The sequence below is a fragment of the Corvus hawaiiensis genome, chromosome 3, assembly GCF_020740725.1.
Source record: "Corvus hawaiiensis isolate bCorHaw1 chromosome 3, bCorHaw1.pri.cur, whole genome shotgun sequence".
In the NCBI taxonomy this organism is placed as follows: domain Eukaryota; kingdom Metazoa; phylum Chordata; class Aves; order Passeriformes; family Corvidae; genus Corvus; species Corvus hawaiiensis.
In genome coordinates, this window is record NC_063215.1 from 60,498,293 (window position 1) to 60,512,594 (window position 14,302).

A 14,302-nucleotide genomic window follows, 5' to 3' on the forward strand; every position below is an offset into this window, starting at 1 on the left:
GGAGTGTGTATTACTTACTAATTCTTTCTATTCCTATTAAAAGATGTTAAACAGAACATGGTAACAGTCAGTCACATAAATATATATGTCAGCAAATAATACCAATGTTTATTTAGAAAATCCTTGCATGTTTGCATCATTCCATAATTGCTGTTCATCAAGTAACTACATGTTACTTACCAGCTGTTTGTGTTTCAGTACTGTTCATGTTAATGAGTCCTGAAAATTTTTCTTCTTCCTCCTTCAGTTTATATCCAAGCCTTCTTACCGAGTCTATGCTTCCACTGCATTCACCTAGCAGTTTCATCTGTGTTAACAAACAAAATATCCCTTTTCAATATGCAGTGTACAGGACCAATTGTATGGGCAGTATGAATTACAATGCAAATTTGAGAAATTTCCAAAAGTGTAAGTGTGAAGAAAAAAATCTATTATTATAAAAATCTGTGCTGATCCTACAAAAAAAGTACATGGAGACAATAAAGGCTTAAAGCTTAAGTTAAGACTAAACAGAAATAACACAGTGCCATTATGCCAAATCGATCTAGATGTCTTAGGTGCCATCTTTTCTGCATTTTAAGACACTATGGGAAAGACGCTAGAAGACCAATAAAGAAAATTAACCTAAATGTAGAAATACTACTATGCATCCAAGCAGCTAATTTTTAAATTCTGTCTGTAATAAAATTACTTGAGTGGCTTAGAGAGAGATTTATCTTCCAGAAAACCTCTCTGAGAAAGCTTTTTAATCAGAGGTTCCATACATGCAACCTTGTTTCTATGTTGCATGTTTATAATTCATTAACAATACTGTGCCTGAAGCTATAAAACCTGCTTTTAAAAGCAGAGGAAATTCAAACAAGGGTATCATCACTAGATGGATAAAAGCATGTGTGAGAAAGTACTTCTAGACATCTCCAACAATGTAATAGGAAAATAAATTCCTGAGAGTCATGTTCCTCTAATCTTATACTATTGTGAACACACTAATAACATAAACAACGATAGCATGTGATTAAGGGTAGCAAGCATATGAGTGAGTCTGGGAAGCAGTTGCAGCTAATTGCTCTGTTGAAGCAGCTGTATTTCCTTCAATGGCAAAGCTAAGATAAGCTTGAAATGCATTTTTGACTGGGGCTCCAAAACACACGCACATATCCTTTGTAAGTGGAATCCAGTTCTGGTCCTGTGGGTGTCTTGCTACGGATGATGTTTTCTGTTTGCTGTATTTGGAAGCGACTGGTGTCCAAGGCCTTGTCCAGCTGTCGGATATGTGCTTCCAGGGCACCTGGTTCACCTGTATCACAACCAAAAAAGAGTGACTGTCACCCCAATTTTTCCAAAGATTTTTTTTCCTTACCCAGGCAGAATTGATATTAGGAATACTATTTAGATTAGAGAGTAAAGGAGAAATGTGGAGGCAGCAGTATGAGTGCTACAATGTCAAGGGTAAGTGGTAACTAGTTACATTAGTGTTAGCAACCTTCAGCAGATGATGCCAATGAACAAGCTTGCCATAAGCATACTAGAGAAGAGTCCACAGTTTAAAGCAGGCTTGCAAATTATTCTGAAGTGACTTTTCCCCCACATTGAATGCCTTGCCTTTTTTTAAAGAGAAAGTTCTCAGCAAAGCATACGCTAACTTCACTGATTTTGGAAAACATCTTTTTCCCTTTCAAACACTGTCAAATAAAACCCTCTAACCCAAATCTCCATTTGTATGATCTAAATCCATATAAAAATTTGGTATCTTCATTTCTCTTTGTATTATTCCTCTCCACTAAAAAGCAGCAGAATTTGGATCTCCATAAAAGGATCCTATTTGTATACAATTTTAAAGACTAGAAGTGGCTTACAAATGCTAAGTGAGACTGTTATAATCATTGTCAAAATCCATAGATGACTGGACATCTTGGAGGCCCACAGCAAGTAGTCAATGACTGATTTGGGCAACCACAGTAAGCAGCAAAATTCACAGTATTTTTCCAATTAGGTACTTGAGAAAGATCATGCTTAACATATCTGCAAGATGGTATTACTCACTCAAGCTATTGGGAACCTATAGCAATGTTTCTGAAGCAGGACTAACTTGTATTTTCCTTATAGAGGTCAGCTGAATTCTGTGATAAAAATTAGCTACAGAAAATTCTAATGCGAAGCAGGCTGCAGCCTAGAGGACCACATGAGATCCTTCTTATGCATATTCTATCATTATGCCTGATTTCCATCTGTTTACAAAGACAGTTCGAATTCATTCATAAAGACACAATTAAAAACAGGAATAGAGAAGGAGAGCCTTCTGTCCAACTAATTACAGGAAATGGTGCCTCTTGGATGAATAATCGTTTTTCATATAGAACACCCCAAATGGACAGGACAAAGTGCTCAACACTGCTTTTTGCTCATTACTTTAAAAATTTTCACAGGTCAGAAAATGAAACATTTTTTCTGTAAGTACTGCTATTACTGCTGTTAAGGGTATTACTTATCAATATAATTAATCAATAATATTATTTCACTAATTTGGGGAGTAAATAAAAATGGGTGGTGAACCTGAGGCTTGTGTCACAGACACTAAGATTTTAAATGTTTGTTGTTTGCAATGAAGTCATTATTTTAGAAGAGGAAAACTTTGAAATCATGAGAAAAGGTATTTCAAATGCATCTAATTCCTCCAAGAGAGTCATCTAACAAATGAGACAGTAGGTTATCTTGTGCAATGAGAAAGTAATTTTCCAATATATGAGACTAAGATAAAGAAAGTACCTCTACTTGACATTTTGATCACATGAAACAACAACTAACCGAAAAGTTTATATCTGCATGATAATCCAAGATGTGGCTGTGTTAAAAAAAAAAAAAAAAATGCAAACCTGAAAAATTAGGTATTGCTCTATACCTTTTCCTTCTGCCTTTAGATGTAACCATGTATTAGTCCAGTTGATGGACACCAGAGAAAAAAGACCAATCAGATCAGTTTAGTTTACTTAGCCAAGGTGGCAAGGCTAATACTTCAGACATCATTTCATCCATGCCCCTAATGATACCTTTAAGTGTAGTAGTAAAGCAGGAGGATACTTCTAAGTTAGGATGCCAATGCTGCCATGTAAGAAATATATTTCTTGTAAGCTGTGAAAAGATAGCAGATGCTAAGAGAAGAGAAAGAAGTTAGGCTTGTGCACCATGGTATTTGCATCTGGCTATGCTTAGTCTTTTATGATGCCTACCAGAGATATTTTTGAGGGCGTTTTCTGTGAGTGTTACATAGGCCTCAAGAGTTTCAGGGATCTCTACATCTGAAAAAATAAAAGCACAATCTGAATTGATGGCTCAGCAATGGCTGTCTCCTTACAGCAGGAGTCCTTTTCATGAGATGGATTATATAAATGGTTCCAATAGCAAACATTCTCTCTGGAGAAGAAAAAGATGAAGACTGAAACACAGGGAGCCTGCTACAAAGTCTCTTAATATCCAGGAAAACCTGACTCTTTTCAGAGCAATGACCTGGAAAGCAGAAGACAGCCACAAGATCAGAGTAAAAGACACTGATATGTCTTATCCCACAACTAGCTCCATTTGGGCACTTTCACTTGTTAAGATTTATTACACAAAGCACACACTTAGAAAGGATTTCCAACTTCAGTGGAGAGCAAGACCCAAGATCCCACCTCAGACTAAACACTCATTTGCTGGAGTCTTGCCTGCATAAGGACTGAGTTAGGATTTATTTAAACGCTTGATGATTTTCTCTGTGGGTCTCTCCCACAGCATTTCTTCATTACTTTGTTCTGCACTTGTTGCCATATCCAGTATAGTTTCTTCTAGTCAGAATAACTTAGGACACAGGGCTGTTAAGGACGACATATCCCAGCTGGCAGGCCTCACACACAGATACACAGCCAATTCCCTGCCATATCATGTACGCCTTTGCCATTTTCCAAGGCTGTCGTCATCCAGGAATGTCCATCACTGTCTCTAAGGCCAGAGGGCCACTGAGATCACTTAGGAAACACTATTTAAAGTCACCAGGGGCTATTTAAAGTACTTTTCCATGAGAATCTTGGCCACACAATCACACATGTAACATTTCCCTTTTTTTTACTCAGAGAAAACAAAGCACACGGTCTGCCACCATACCTGCTATGCCAGCTGCTCCTCTCAGGTAGAAGTCTTTTTCTTGTCCTCCGTCTTCTTCAGAGTGCAGTGCCCGTGAAACAGCTGTCTCCAGGTCCCTGCTAAGGTCGTAGTCATGATCCCACTCCAGGGGGATGGAGTCCACACTCGCAGGGGTATCTCGCCCCGATCGCTCGCTCCTCAGGGGCTGGGAAAGAGGCAGCGAAAGGTTGGAAGAGGGGTGCGGGGAGAGAACGCTGTCCGCAGATTTGTCATGCCAGCGTATGTCAGAGAGATCTGCTGATTCATCCAGATCCGCCTCTCTGTCAGAGAGGTCGTGCTCGTCATCTGTTAGCTAGAAGCATAATGCAAACAGAAGCAATCAATGAAACGTGCAAAGGCACTGCACGGTCAGCCTGGGACACTGAAATAGTAGCATTAGGTGACAGCCACACTGGGGGAGGTTTTCGTTTTGCATCCTTTTGCACTTTCCTTTCGTTGTTTTTAAGGTGTACTAAAAAACCAAAACAACAAAGAAGATCAAAGTGCCAGCTCATTTAATTACTTGAGGCACCATAAAGTCTCACATAAGGTAAGTATCTCCAGACTTTTACTGATGTTACTTCAATGCAAATACTAAGTTAGAAAAACATCTGGAATCAATTAACAGAAAGCGTAAGTGATCTTTATCATGAGCACTGCTTTCACTATGCTATTTCATATTTTGAAACCCCTGGATTTTGCTCCTTTCATTCAGCAGGACCTGAGCTACCAAAAATTGTTTTCCTTCCACTTTCTCCTTTTGTTTCCCTTTTCTACTTTTGAGCTTGTGTTCAATTCTGGAGACAAATTTCTGTCTCTTCTGATGAGAAAAATAATTTTATCTTTTTTTTTTTTTTTTTTAAAAAACTTCACTAAGCTGCCAATCAAACTATCTGACAGTGCAGGGAGATGTTCTTATGACCAGTACCACAGTGCTACCCCCATGAATAAAGTTCTATAAATCTCCAATTTGCATGGATTTTCATGGTGATTTACAGAAATTCCAGATCTCGTCAGTTTGCTCTCTGAGCAGGACACAAACAGCATGTAATGAAGGGAGACAGATGGTCAGGGTTGCAACAAAATTTAACCACAGGACTTTCGGAAAGTTACGTGGGCTTCATTTCAACATCTTTCCTCATTCTCACATTTGTAAAATGGCAACAAACCAGACAAGTAAAAACATATGTAAATATACACACAGGAAGGCGGATAAGTTTCTTGTGATAGCGCTCCACACGACCGAAGACCTCTTGGCAGTAACGATGCAGCTCATCTAGTTCTTCTTCAATCACAGCTGCATCCAGGGGCTCGCTTTTCTCAATGAGTTGCTCACCTTGCACAATTATCTGCTCAATTTTGCTGTTGTTCAGTGAAATTTCTTGCTGGAAAGCCTGTGTAAAAGAAAAGCCCATGCTTTATCAACAAAATCAACATGACAACAAGCTGGGTAATTAAGGATGCAGGTCTCTGGAGTTCTACAGAAAGAATGGTGGGGGTAACAAACAGGGATTGTGCTAAATATTCTTGTCATGAGCAACAATGAGCAATTAAATTAAATTTAGCATTCCACAGTCTTTCAAGCCAAAACCAGTGATATGTCCTGGTTTACCAGCTCATTCTTCACTTGTTGAATTTGGAAAGAAAGCTCTTCTCTAAACAAGCCATGCTAATGACCAAATGTCTAGAACAAACACAGATGCTAAACCTAGCACAGTGGAATTTTGGATAATGTGACTTTTAGTATTGTTCTCTCCAGATAAGGAGTTTTCTGATGCAAAAATGGTTGAAAAATGTATTTATTATTAGATATTAGCAATAATGGAGACTTTACATAAATAATTTTTATTAACACTTCCTATTTTGATGAGGGAAAGTACACTATCACAGCTGGGGTTCTATTTTTATGTTTTTCACGGCTCAAATATCTTATATTTTGACAGAAAAGTACATACTGTAATCTGACATGACCCATAACTGTTGAGGTTGAAGTCTCGGCCTGCAAGTAAAGGAACCATATCATGCTGCATTTCTGCATAATGTTTCTTAAAATTGTTTTCCCACCATGCATGGGTTTTTTTCCCTTCTTTCATCCCTCCTTCTGTAACTACTCAATCACTCTTTACCTTAAGTTGCTTTATCTTTGCTTGGACATCACACTCTGAGAAATGCTCGATGTTGGTCAGCTGCAGGTCCATCTCTGTTAGCCATACCAAGATGCTGTCACGTGCTGTTTCAAACTCCTCCCGCTGGCCAATAAAATGCTGGAGGGTGTAAAATTGAGTGGCGTGAAATGACCAACAACATGAAAATCCCCAGCAATAGTGGGGAAATGACTTTCATCCACATCAAACCCAATTTAAACTCAGTACACCTTCTTTCACTTCCTATGTGCTTTCCAAGGTTCCCTTTTCAGTAACACCATCTAGACCTGCAATCAGCAGACCTATGAAAGTTATCTGTGCGGAAGGTGGTGGTTGATGTCACCAAGCATTTGCCTACAGCCTATACTTTGGTTCCTTTGGACTAAGTGAACTGATAAGCTTCCTTCCTCTTCCAAAGGCAGAAATCTCCTCAAAAACACTGTGCAAACGCATTAAACTGAAAGCTTCTGAAGCACCCTTGATTCATAACTAGAGTAGTGAAATTGAAGTCTTAAAAATGGAAGAATACTTTTAGCCTGCGCAGGATGGAGGTGACTCGCTTTTGTAAGTTGTCCCATCTCTGGTTCCCCTCATGAACCATCTGCTTGAGGCTGCCATCGGAGTCAGTGCGGTTCTCCCGGGCCAGGCGCCGATACTGCTTATTGATCAGCTCCAGCTGAGTCAGGCTTTCATGCACTTGTCTCTGGAAAGCCTAAAGCAGTATGAACAAAAGACACCTTTAGACTTTTAGATTACTGAAATCAGGATACTTATATAGATCTCTGGCCTTATTTTGACCCTACTTCTGCACTCGGACTTATGTAAGCCAATAAATTCCACTAACTGGAGACATCTCTATACCCCATTGAGATACTGCCTTCTGATTAAAAAAAGCAAAACCAAAAACAAAAAAAAAAAAAAAAACCAACCAAAACCCTCCAAAAAACAAAAAAAAAATTTTAAAACTGACATGGTTCACTGAATGAGAATTGCAACACGAATATCCATTACAAAGGCAAAATGAGTACCAAAAAAAAGTCTTCTTTCTACGAAATTATATGCTTTCATATTTGAGAACAGAAGTACAAACAGTGAACATGAAACTCTTCTTTAAAAAAAAAAGGAACAGAAATACAAGATTCCTGTGGCTTCACTGGATTTCTTTGCACATATTGAATTTGCTGAAATGCAAACATTGAAGAGATTTGAGCAATTGTTTATTCTGACACATGGTACTGAATGAGACATCTCTTTATACTTAGTACACTGGTGTACAAGTAAGTTTTGCCTTAAAATACTTGCACAAAAGAAAATGTCACAAATATCCATGCCAACTTATGTCTAGGCAAATGTTTGCACCACGTACTTTTAGTGCTTGCTCTGCTGTTACAAGAGACACAGAGACACAGCTGAGGTGCACGAGTGACCTAGTCCATGGGTTTTACGTTGTGACTAGCAGTCATGAAACTTGGAGAAAGCACCTTGCAGAGAAATGACTGAATTAATACTACTACTACTACTACTACTACTACTAAAAACAACAACAATAAATGAATATTCTTTCAAAAATCTACTTGTTTTTATCTTGTCACATCAGCGAAATAGAAAAGCAATCAAAGGAAGACTTAAAAACCTAGATTACACCAGCTCTCTTTTGAATACAAGTAGGGTTTGGATCCCACTGTAGTTCTACAAACTTGCTTTCTGATATTCCTCACAATAAAACAGTCAGTCTCTTCCAAAACTAGACATTTCCCTTAATAAAGACTGTAGAAGTAGGATAGGTAACATAGTTCTGTACAGAAATTTTAATAAAACAGGTGAGTTTTCTGTGTAAAAATATATACATTTCATATTGCACCATTTAAAGCTAAAAATGAAAAAAGCACATTTCTGCTGTAATACCGGAGAAGAAAGTAAAGAAACTGGTTGCAAAAAAGATCACAATCTGTAGAGTCCTCTCAGTATAATTATTCTCTTCACTGAATGGCTATCAAATTGGGTACGGGACAACCAAAAAGGAGCAAATGGGCTTGCACCTATGAAATGACCAGTAGAACTGAATTAATTTAAAATTGCACAAGTATTCCTATATTAGAGGCACAAATATGACTATATTTACTAGGATCATGAAATCTAAAAGCATGCAGTTGTTGTTTCACCTGTTACCAAGCCTTCTCCAGCAAAGTAACAGCTGTTTATTTGCCTTCCATTTTTTCCTCTCAGCTACACAAGAATTCATCTGTTGCATTCCTTCCTGTAACTTCTCTTCGTTTCTCCATAAACTACTGGAGAGGAAGGAGTTTGGTTTTGTACATTGAAGTCAGTGAGAGCCATCTCTGACCTCGGTGCTCAGGAACTGCAAGGTTCTTATACGGTCTGATGAGCTCTTTTTGTTGTGTGTTCTTGTTTTTTTTTTAATTGAAGTGCAGATATGGAGAAGAAAAAAAAATAGAAAAAATGTACAGTTAAAGCAGAAACCTGCTTCTGTCAGTATTTGTAGGTGGCCAACTTAATAATGAATTCACAGTAAAGCTGCTGAATTCCACTGAATTTGAATACCACAAGTTTGTTACTGCATTCCTGCTATCTGGTAGGCAGAGAAATTAGGTGTTCAGGACAAAAATTAAAAAAAAAAAAAAAAAAGAGAAAAAAAAGAAAGAAAAAGGAGAAAGAACCAAACTATAGGGAAAGCAGGCTTTTGGAAAGGCTACACTGTTCGCATTGCATCTTTTTCCGGCTGACACTCTACAGGCAGTAAAAAATCCACAAGTCTGCTGCAGAGGAAAGGTCACCAAAACAGCTGAAGTTCAATGAAACAGACTTTGGACAAAGTCAATTCAGCTGTAAAAATCAAAGAGTCAACATACTTTTGGTACTGCTTCTCATACATAGACTTACTAAAGAAGAGATTTAAATCCTGATCACTGAATAAAGGGACAATGGGAAAGAGGTCTGAAGCAGAGTGCTCGTGTCCAGGAAGCAAATGTTTTTATAGTATGGCAATCTACCTGGCCATAATGAAGTCTGGCATAATGAAGTCTGTTTAAAATCAAAACCCGGCCAGTACATTAATAAATGTGAGTGTCAATTACAGAACTCAGCGCTTCACAGTTTAGGCTTTTGATTTAACTTCTAAACCAAAATCTATTAACTGGTCTGAGATATTGTTTAAAATGTGCATTTCTTCTTCACAGCAAATACTTTACAGTGTCTGACTGTTTACTGAATTGCCTAAATAATTTGTTCTTTCTTCTCTCTCATCTTGACATACTCTTTGCAAATATTAGTCCAAGCAAAAGATTTTCCCCTGTGACTCACCAGACGATGTGCGTGTGTGCCTTACACACAGCTTTACAATCCCTTGGAACTATGAGACAAATCCTCGCATCTCAGTAAACACAATGGAATCATGTAACAAGCTACTAAGCACTGACCAAAGGGACAGCTTGTCAGTTTTGAAGCATGCTTAGCTTTTTTAAATCACAAGGGACACCATGTGGACATATAACAAAATTTGCATGAATATGAATTTCAGGTATAAGGATCTAAAGGGGGGATATTCTGCATAATTTGATAGAGTTCAGAGGGCTGGCTTCAGAGAGTTATGGAAAGAAGAGGGGTGATAAAATCAAAGCCAAAGCTAAAGCATGCAGCATGCATTTGAAGAGGCATTTGGTGAAGGGAGACTTAGGAAGGCTCTGGAACACCTACTGACTGGACATATTAAAAAGATGCAGAAATAAAAAAGGTGAAGAATCTAGCTTTGCTGAACAAACAGTGGAGGGAGAGTGGATTGATTTATTAGCATTTCCAGTGGCCACCTTCCACTGTCTTTCTATCTTAGGAACCTGCCACTGAAGACAGCTACAAAATCATCAACTCCATTTTATTAGTACAGCATCTCTGCTGAGTAACTTGGTTATGGGAAGGAAGAACACTAGCTGGCTGCTGCAATGTGATCAGCAGGTATTGAATTTCAACCACTACAAATCACCTCAAATTTCTTCAGTTCTTCCTTAGCAACAGTGTAAAGCACACCAGAGGAGCTTGGGAAAGCAGCTGTCCTCTCAGAGACTTTTAGCCACTCTTCAAATCTAGAGTAGTCATCCAAAAATTTTTGCCATAGTCTCCAGGTCTCTTCAATTCTGCAACAGATAACGGAAAATTAGAGAATGCTTGGACTCATGGCCAGTTGACCTACAGAACTTTAACCAGTCATCTGCAACAGCAAACTAGCACTGCACCAGACAGTAACTGACTAATAATCTAACTCAGCCAGCCAGACTGATAAACAGACCACAGGGAAGGCTGGCTCATTCCAGACTGAGCTAGAATAAGATGAAGACTTTTTTTTTTAATGCATCTAATTTTGGAATCAGTATAAAAAAAAGTTTTAAGTTTGTAATAGGAGCTCTAAAAAGCTAGCCACACGCTAAATAACTTCTGAAATCCAGTGCCAGTGACATCAGTAAAACTGCTGTTTAATACAAATAACTGTTTCTAGTACAATAAAGATCCTAAATACTGATATCTCAGTTAACTTACAAGTACAAATCTACTAAAGCATAATGTGTACATTCTAAGAAAGTAAAATAGAGTTCCATGCATAGTTCCACATTGTTAAAATAGTTCTGAATTTATTTGTTGGACACAAAGGTATGAAAGCCCATGTATGTTCAAGACAGACTATGTTGAAGATAGAACTTATAAATGTAGTTTTAAGTAGAACTTGTAACATAGAACCGTACTTACAGATATATACAATTCAAGAATTTCCATGGCAATAGTATAAAATTACTTAAAGATATGAATCTATGATACAGAGCAGCAAAACCTAACAGCAATAAATGTTTTGCATAAAATAAACAAAAAACCTTACTAAATACATTAAGAATATCCCACAAAATGAAAGACCATAGAAAGTTCAATTCAGCATTTTGAAATGTCAAGTTCTTCCTAGAGTTGTTTCTATGACTGTACAAGCATGACAGAAATAAGTTTCATAACTGAAAAAGTTAAAGAAAATACCTTCATAAATACAAGATTTTAAACCTGTAAACATGTCTTATTACTAGTTGGCACACAGTACACAGCATTGCCCCAATCTAGCCTACATCATTATCGCTGTTGAAATCACCAAACTATCCTATGTGGGAATAGAAAACAGTGAATCTTCTGGATATGATGGGCATGCAGCCTACAGATGGTCTAAGCATGTGCTGTTACTCAGACTACACCCAAGAATCCTGGGTGCTTTGGCCCTCACTTGCTCAGCACAGCTAAGGAGGACAGGTGAAGCATTTCCATATGAGTGCTCATTCCCAAAATTCTTCCCACTAAACAAAATCAGATATAAGAGAAACTGCTGAGGAACACTGGGTACATGTAAACCCTAATACCTGGAATAACATTCCACCCATTCAATAACTAGTTTCCCATCAATCTCAGTAGTTCCTGTGTAAATTTAAGCATTACAACCTCCCTTTTAGGTCATGTTTTCTAAATCTCCTGGAGTCACTGCAATCATCTAAACTTTCTTGTTTCCATCTCATCATTTCTATGAAGCATGGGAAATAAAACATTTATCAAAGGACTTGTGAATGAAATTTGATGATTGTTATCTGTACTTTGTATAAAGGCATATGCAACCCAAAATTTCATTTTTTTCATAGAAGCATAGCAGCTAATGGCTTCTACTCAGCATATGATCTTTTTCTGACCCTTACACTCTTTTATTCAGTACTACAACCATATAATATACACCCCATCCTGTATTTCTTCCTGTGGAAGGAAATACTAATCTGTAGGCATTTTAGACTTACTTAAGCCGCCTTTCCATTGACATTGCACAAATATTCCTCCACCTTCTGTCCAGATTGCGTGTAGCCTGCTGGATAGAGTCACACTCGGCTTCTGTGGCACAAGCATCACAGTCATGAAGCAGTACTTCACACAGATTGAGAACGGATGCCACACCAGTGCTGTGCTTCTCTATGTCCCTCTGAAGTTCCTGCAGGTGAAGAAATTAGTTCTTAAGAGAAACTGCAAAACATGCATCCATGCAAATGTATGTATCTTCCACTTATTTAAAAAAAGGAAAAAGCTTGCAAACAGAAGAAAAACATCCAGTAAATACCAATTAAGAGAGTGCACCTGCACAGGTGGTGATGCAATGTTATCAATGAGGCCAGGAGAACCTGGCAGCATGCACAGCTCTCCCAGGGACTATGAACACCAAACCATTACCTGGATCAAACTGCCAGAGCTCTGCATGCTCAGCTGAGCATCTTTCACACACATTTAATCAACATCACCAATAAACAGTAGAATTATTCTCAGCCCTTTCCCATTATCACAGAGAATGTAAAGCAGAAGTTAGTAAGAGAAGTGCAACAAGGAAATATGTTCTTATGTACTGCAAGGGTTTGGCGGAGGGACCCTTCACGAACGTACTGTTCCCCAGGTGAGACAGCTGCTAAGTTGGTATGTCTGACACAGAGATTGGTGGCAGCACATATTGAACAGTGCATGTGTAGGAGATTTTTCTTCCTTCAAGTTTCCAGCTCTATAGCATTTTCATTGGAAATGGAAAATTTCAGACACCTAAAGAAAATGCACTCACACTGTTTTAGCACTTATTATATGTCATCAGTATTATTTTTTCTGTTGGTTTCTGGGTTCCAATGGCTTGTCCTACACTGATGATAATGCTTCATCTGTAAGTAATATTTCACCTTCAGTTTTTATCTCCAGATTCAAGTTAAGACAAACCACAAAAGTAAATGGCTGTTGCTGTTGGATTAGTGCAATGAAAAGAAACTCTGCTTGACTTTTGCCTACATTTGTAATAAATTATCAATTACATGGAAAAATCAGTATGGACAATAACAAAGCCAAGACAACCCAATTCCAAAAGTGACAAAGAAATACTAATGTAACTACATCAAAAAGTTCTATATTGCATCTAGAATACTAGGTTGAGTTCTGACTCAGATGAAGAAAGGAGCCAATAGGACAATTAGAGATGTGGAGGTTTACTTAGGAGAATGTGGCAGCTTGAGGATGAGTAGAGATAAACTGCTCTATAATTTTGCTATTGAAGTAAACTATGACATGCAAAGGGAAATACAGTGTCAACATACTGTGTCTATACACATTTAAGGTCTAACTAGAGGAACTTTTCTTACAGCTAGCAACATGATCTGAAAATGTCTTCCAGCAGGAAATGAGATCTAAATGTCAAATTAAAAAAACTCAGGAAATTTGAAATAGAGCAAGGTTGACCTACATCAACCACTTGTTTTGGTTGTTTGTAATAACTGGGGTTTCACTGTTTCATCTTCTCATCTAGAATGTTATTTTGTAAACATCTACTTGAGAACATTGAGTGGAAAATCACAATCTTTTCTTCCTCAGGAACAGTCCTTTCACTTCACTTGCCTGAAAAATACTTTCATTGTGATGTCAAAGTGCATATTTTTCTATCTGCCCTGAAATATTATAGAAGGGCAGACACTATAATCAGATGCAATACTTTATGAAACACACACTCCAGACAGCTATGAGACTTGAGGTCAAGTAAGCTCAATCTCCTTTCAAATGTTTTGGAGTAAACCAGTAGTGAGAACTGTGAGTCCTGAGCATTCTTAAGAATTAAACTTTTTTTATTCATCTACAGAACATTTCCACAAGCAATGTCTAGATTATTTTTTCTCCATAGACTAATATTTATTTCCCAGATTTTAAAATTTTCTATGTTTATTAGACAACATTAAGCCTTTGGGTTAGTTCACAAAGGAGCATCACTTTTATGCACTGCTGTCACCCACATACAACCTTTTTTTTATGTAATTTGGCCAGAAGCAAATATCATTTTTTCACATTTCAACTGGTAGCAGATTGAGAAAATAAACAAACAAGTAATCCTTTAAACGGAGTTCATTACCCTAGGAAAATACTGCATTGAAGTTACCCTACCTTCCCAGGGATATCCAGATTCA

At 37.8% G+C, this 14,302-nt stretch overlaps 1 protein-coding gene across 21 annotated transcripts in view; it reads right to left on the reverse strand.

Moving 5' to 3' along the window:
* Positions 1–14,302, reverse strand: part of SYNE1 (spectrin repeat containing nuclear envelope protein 1) — a 294,642-nt gene that overhangs the window by 14,000 nt on the left and 266,340 nt on the right. For 14 of the 21 annotated variants that reach the window (XM_048296782.1, XM_048296784.1, XM_048296792.1 and 11 more), the window contains 9 exons: positions 12,125–12,312; positions 10,297–10,447; positions 6,829–7,011; positions 6,282–6,419; positions 5,358–5,549; positions 4,138–4,468; positions 3,228–3,296; positions 1,155–1,297; positions 181–307 (listed from right to left, as the gene is read on the reverse strand). In XM_048296782.1, the coding sequence (XP_048152739.1) occupies positions 181–307; positions 1,155–1,297; positions 3,228–3,296; positions 4,138–4,468; positions 5,358–5,549; positions 6,282–6,419; positions 6,829–7,011; positions 10,297–10,447; positions 12,125–12,312 (1,522 nt within the window). The remainder of the gene's footprint in view (positions 1–180; positions 308–1,154; positions 1,298–3,227; positions 3,297–4,137; positions 4,469–5,357; positions 5,550–6,281; positions 6,420–6,828; positions 7,012–10,296; positions 10,448–12,124; positions 12,313–14,302) is intronic. The other 7 variants (XM_048296801.1, XM_048296802.1, XM_048296787.1 and 4 more) reach the window with 2 other exon arrangements.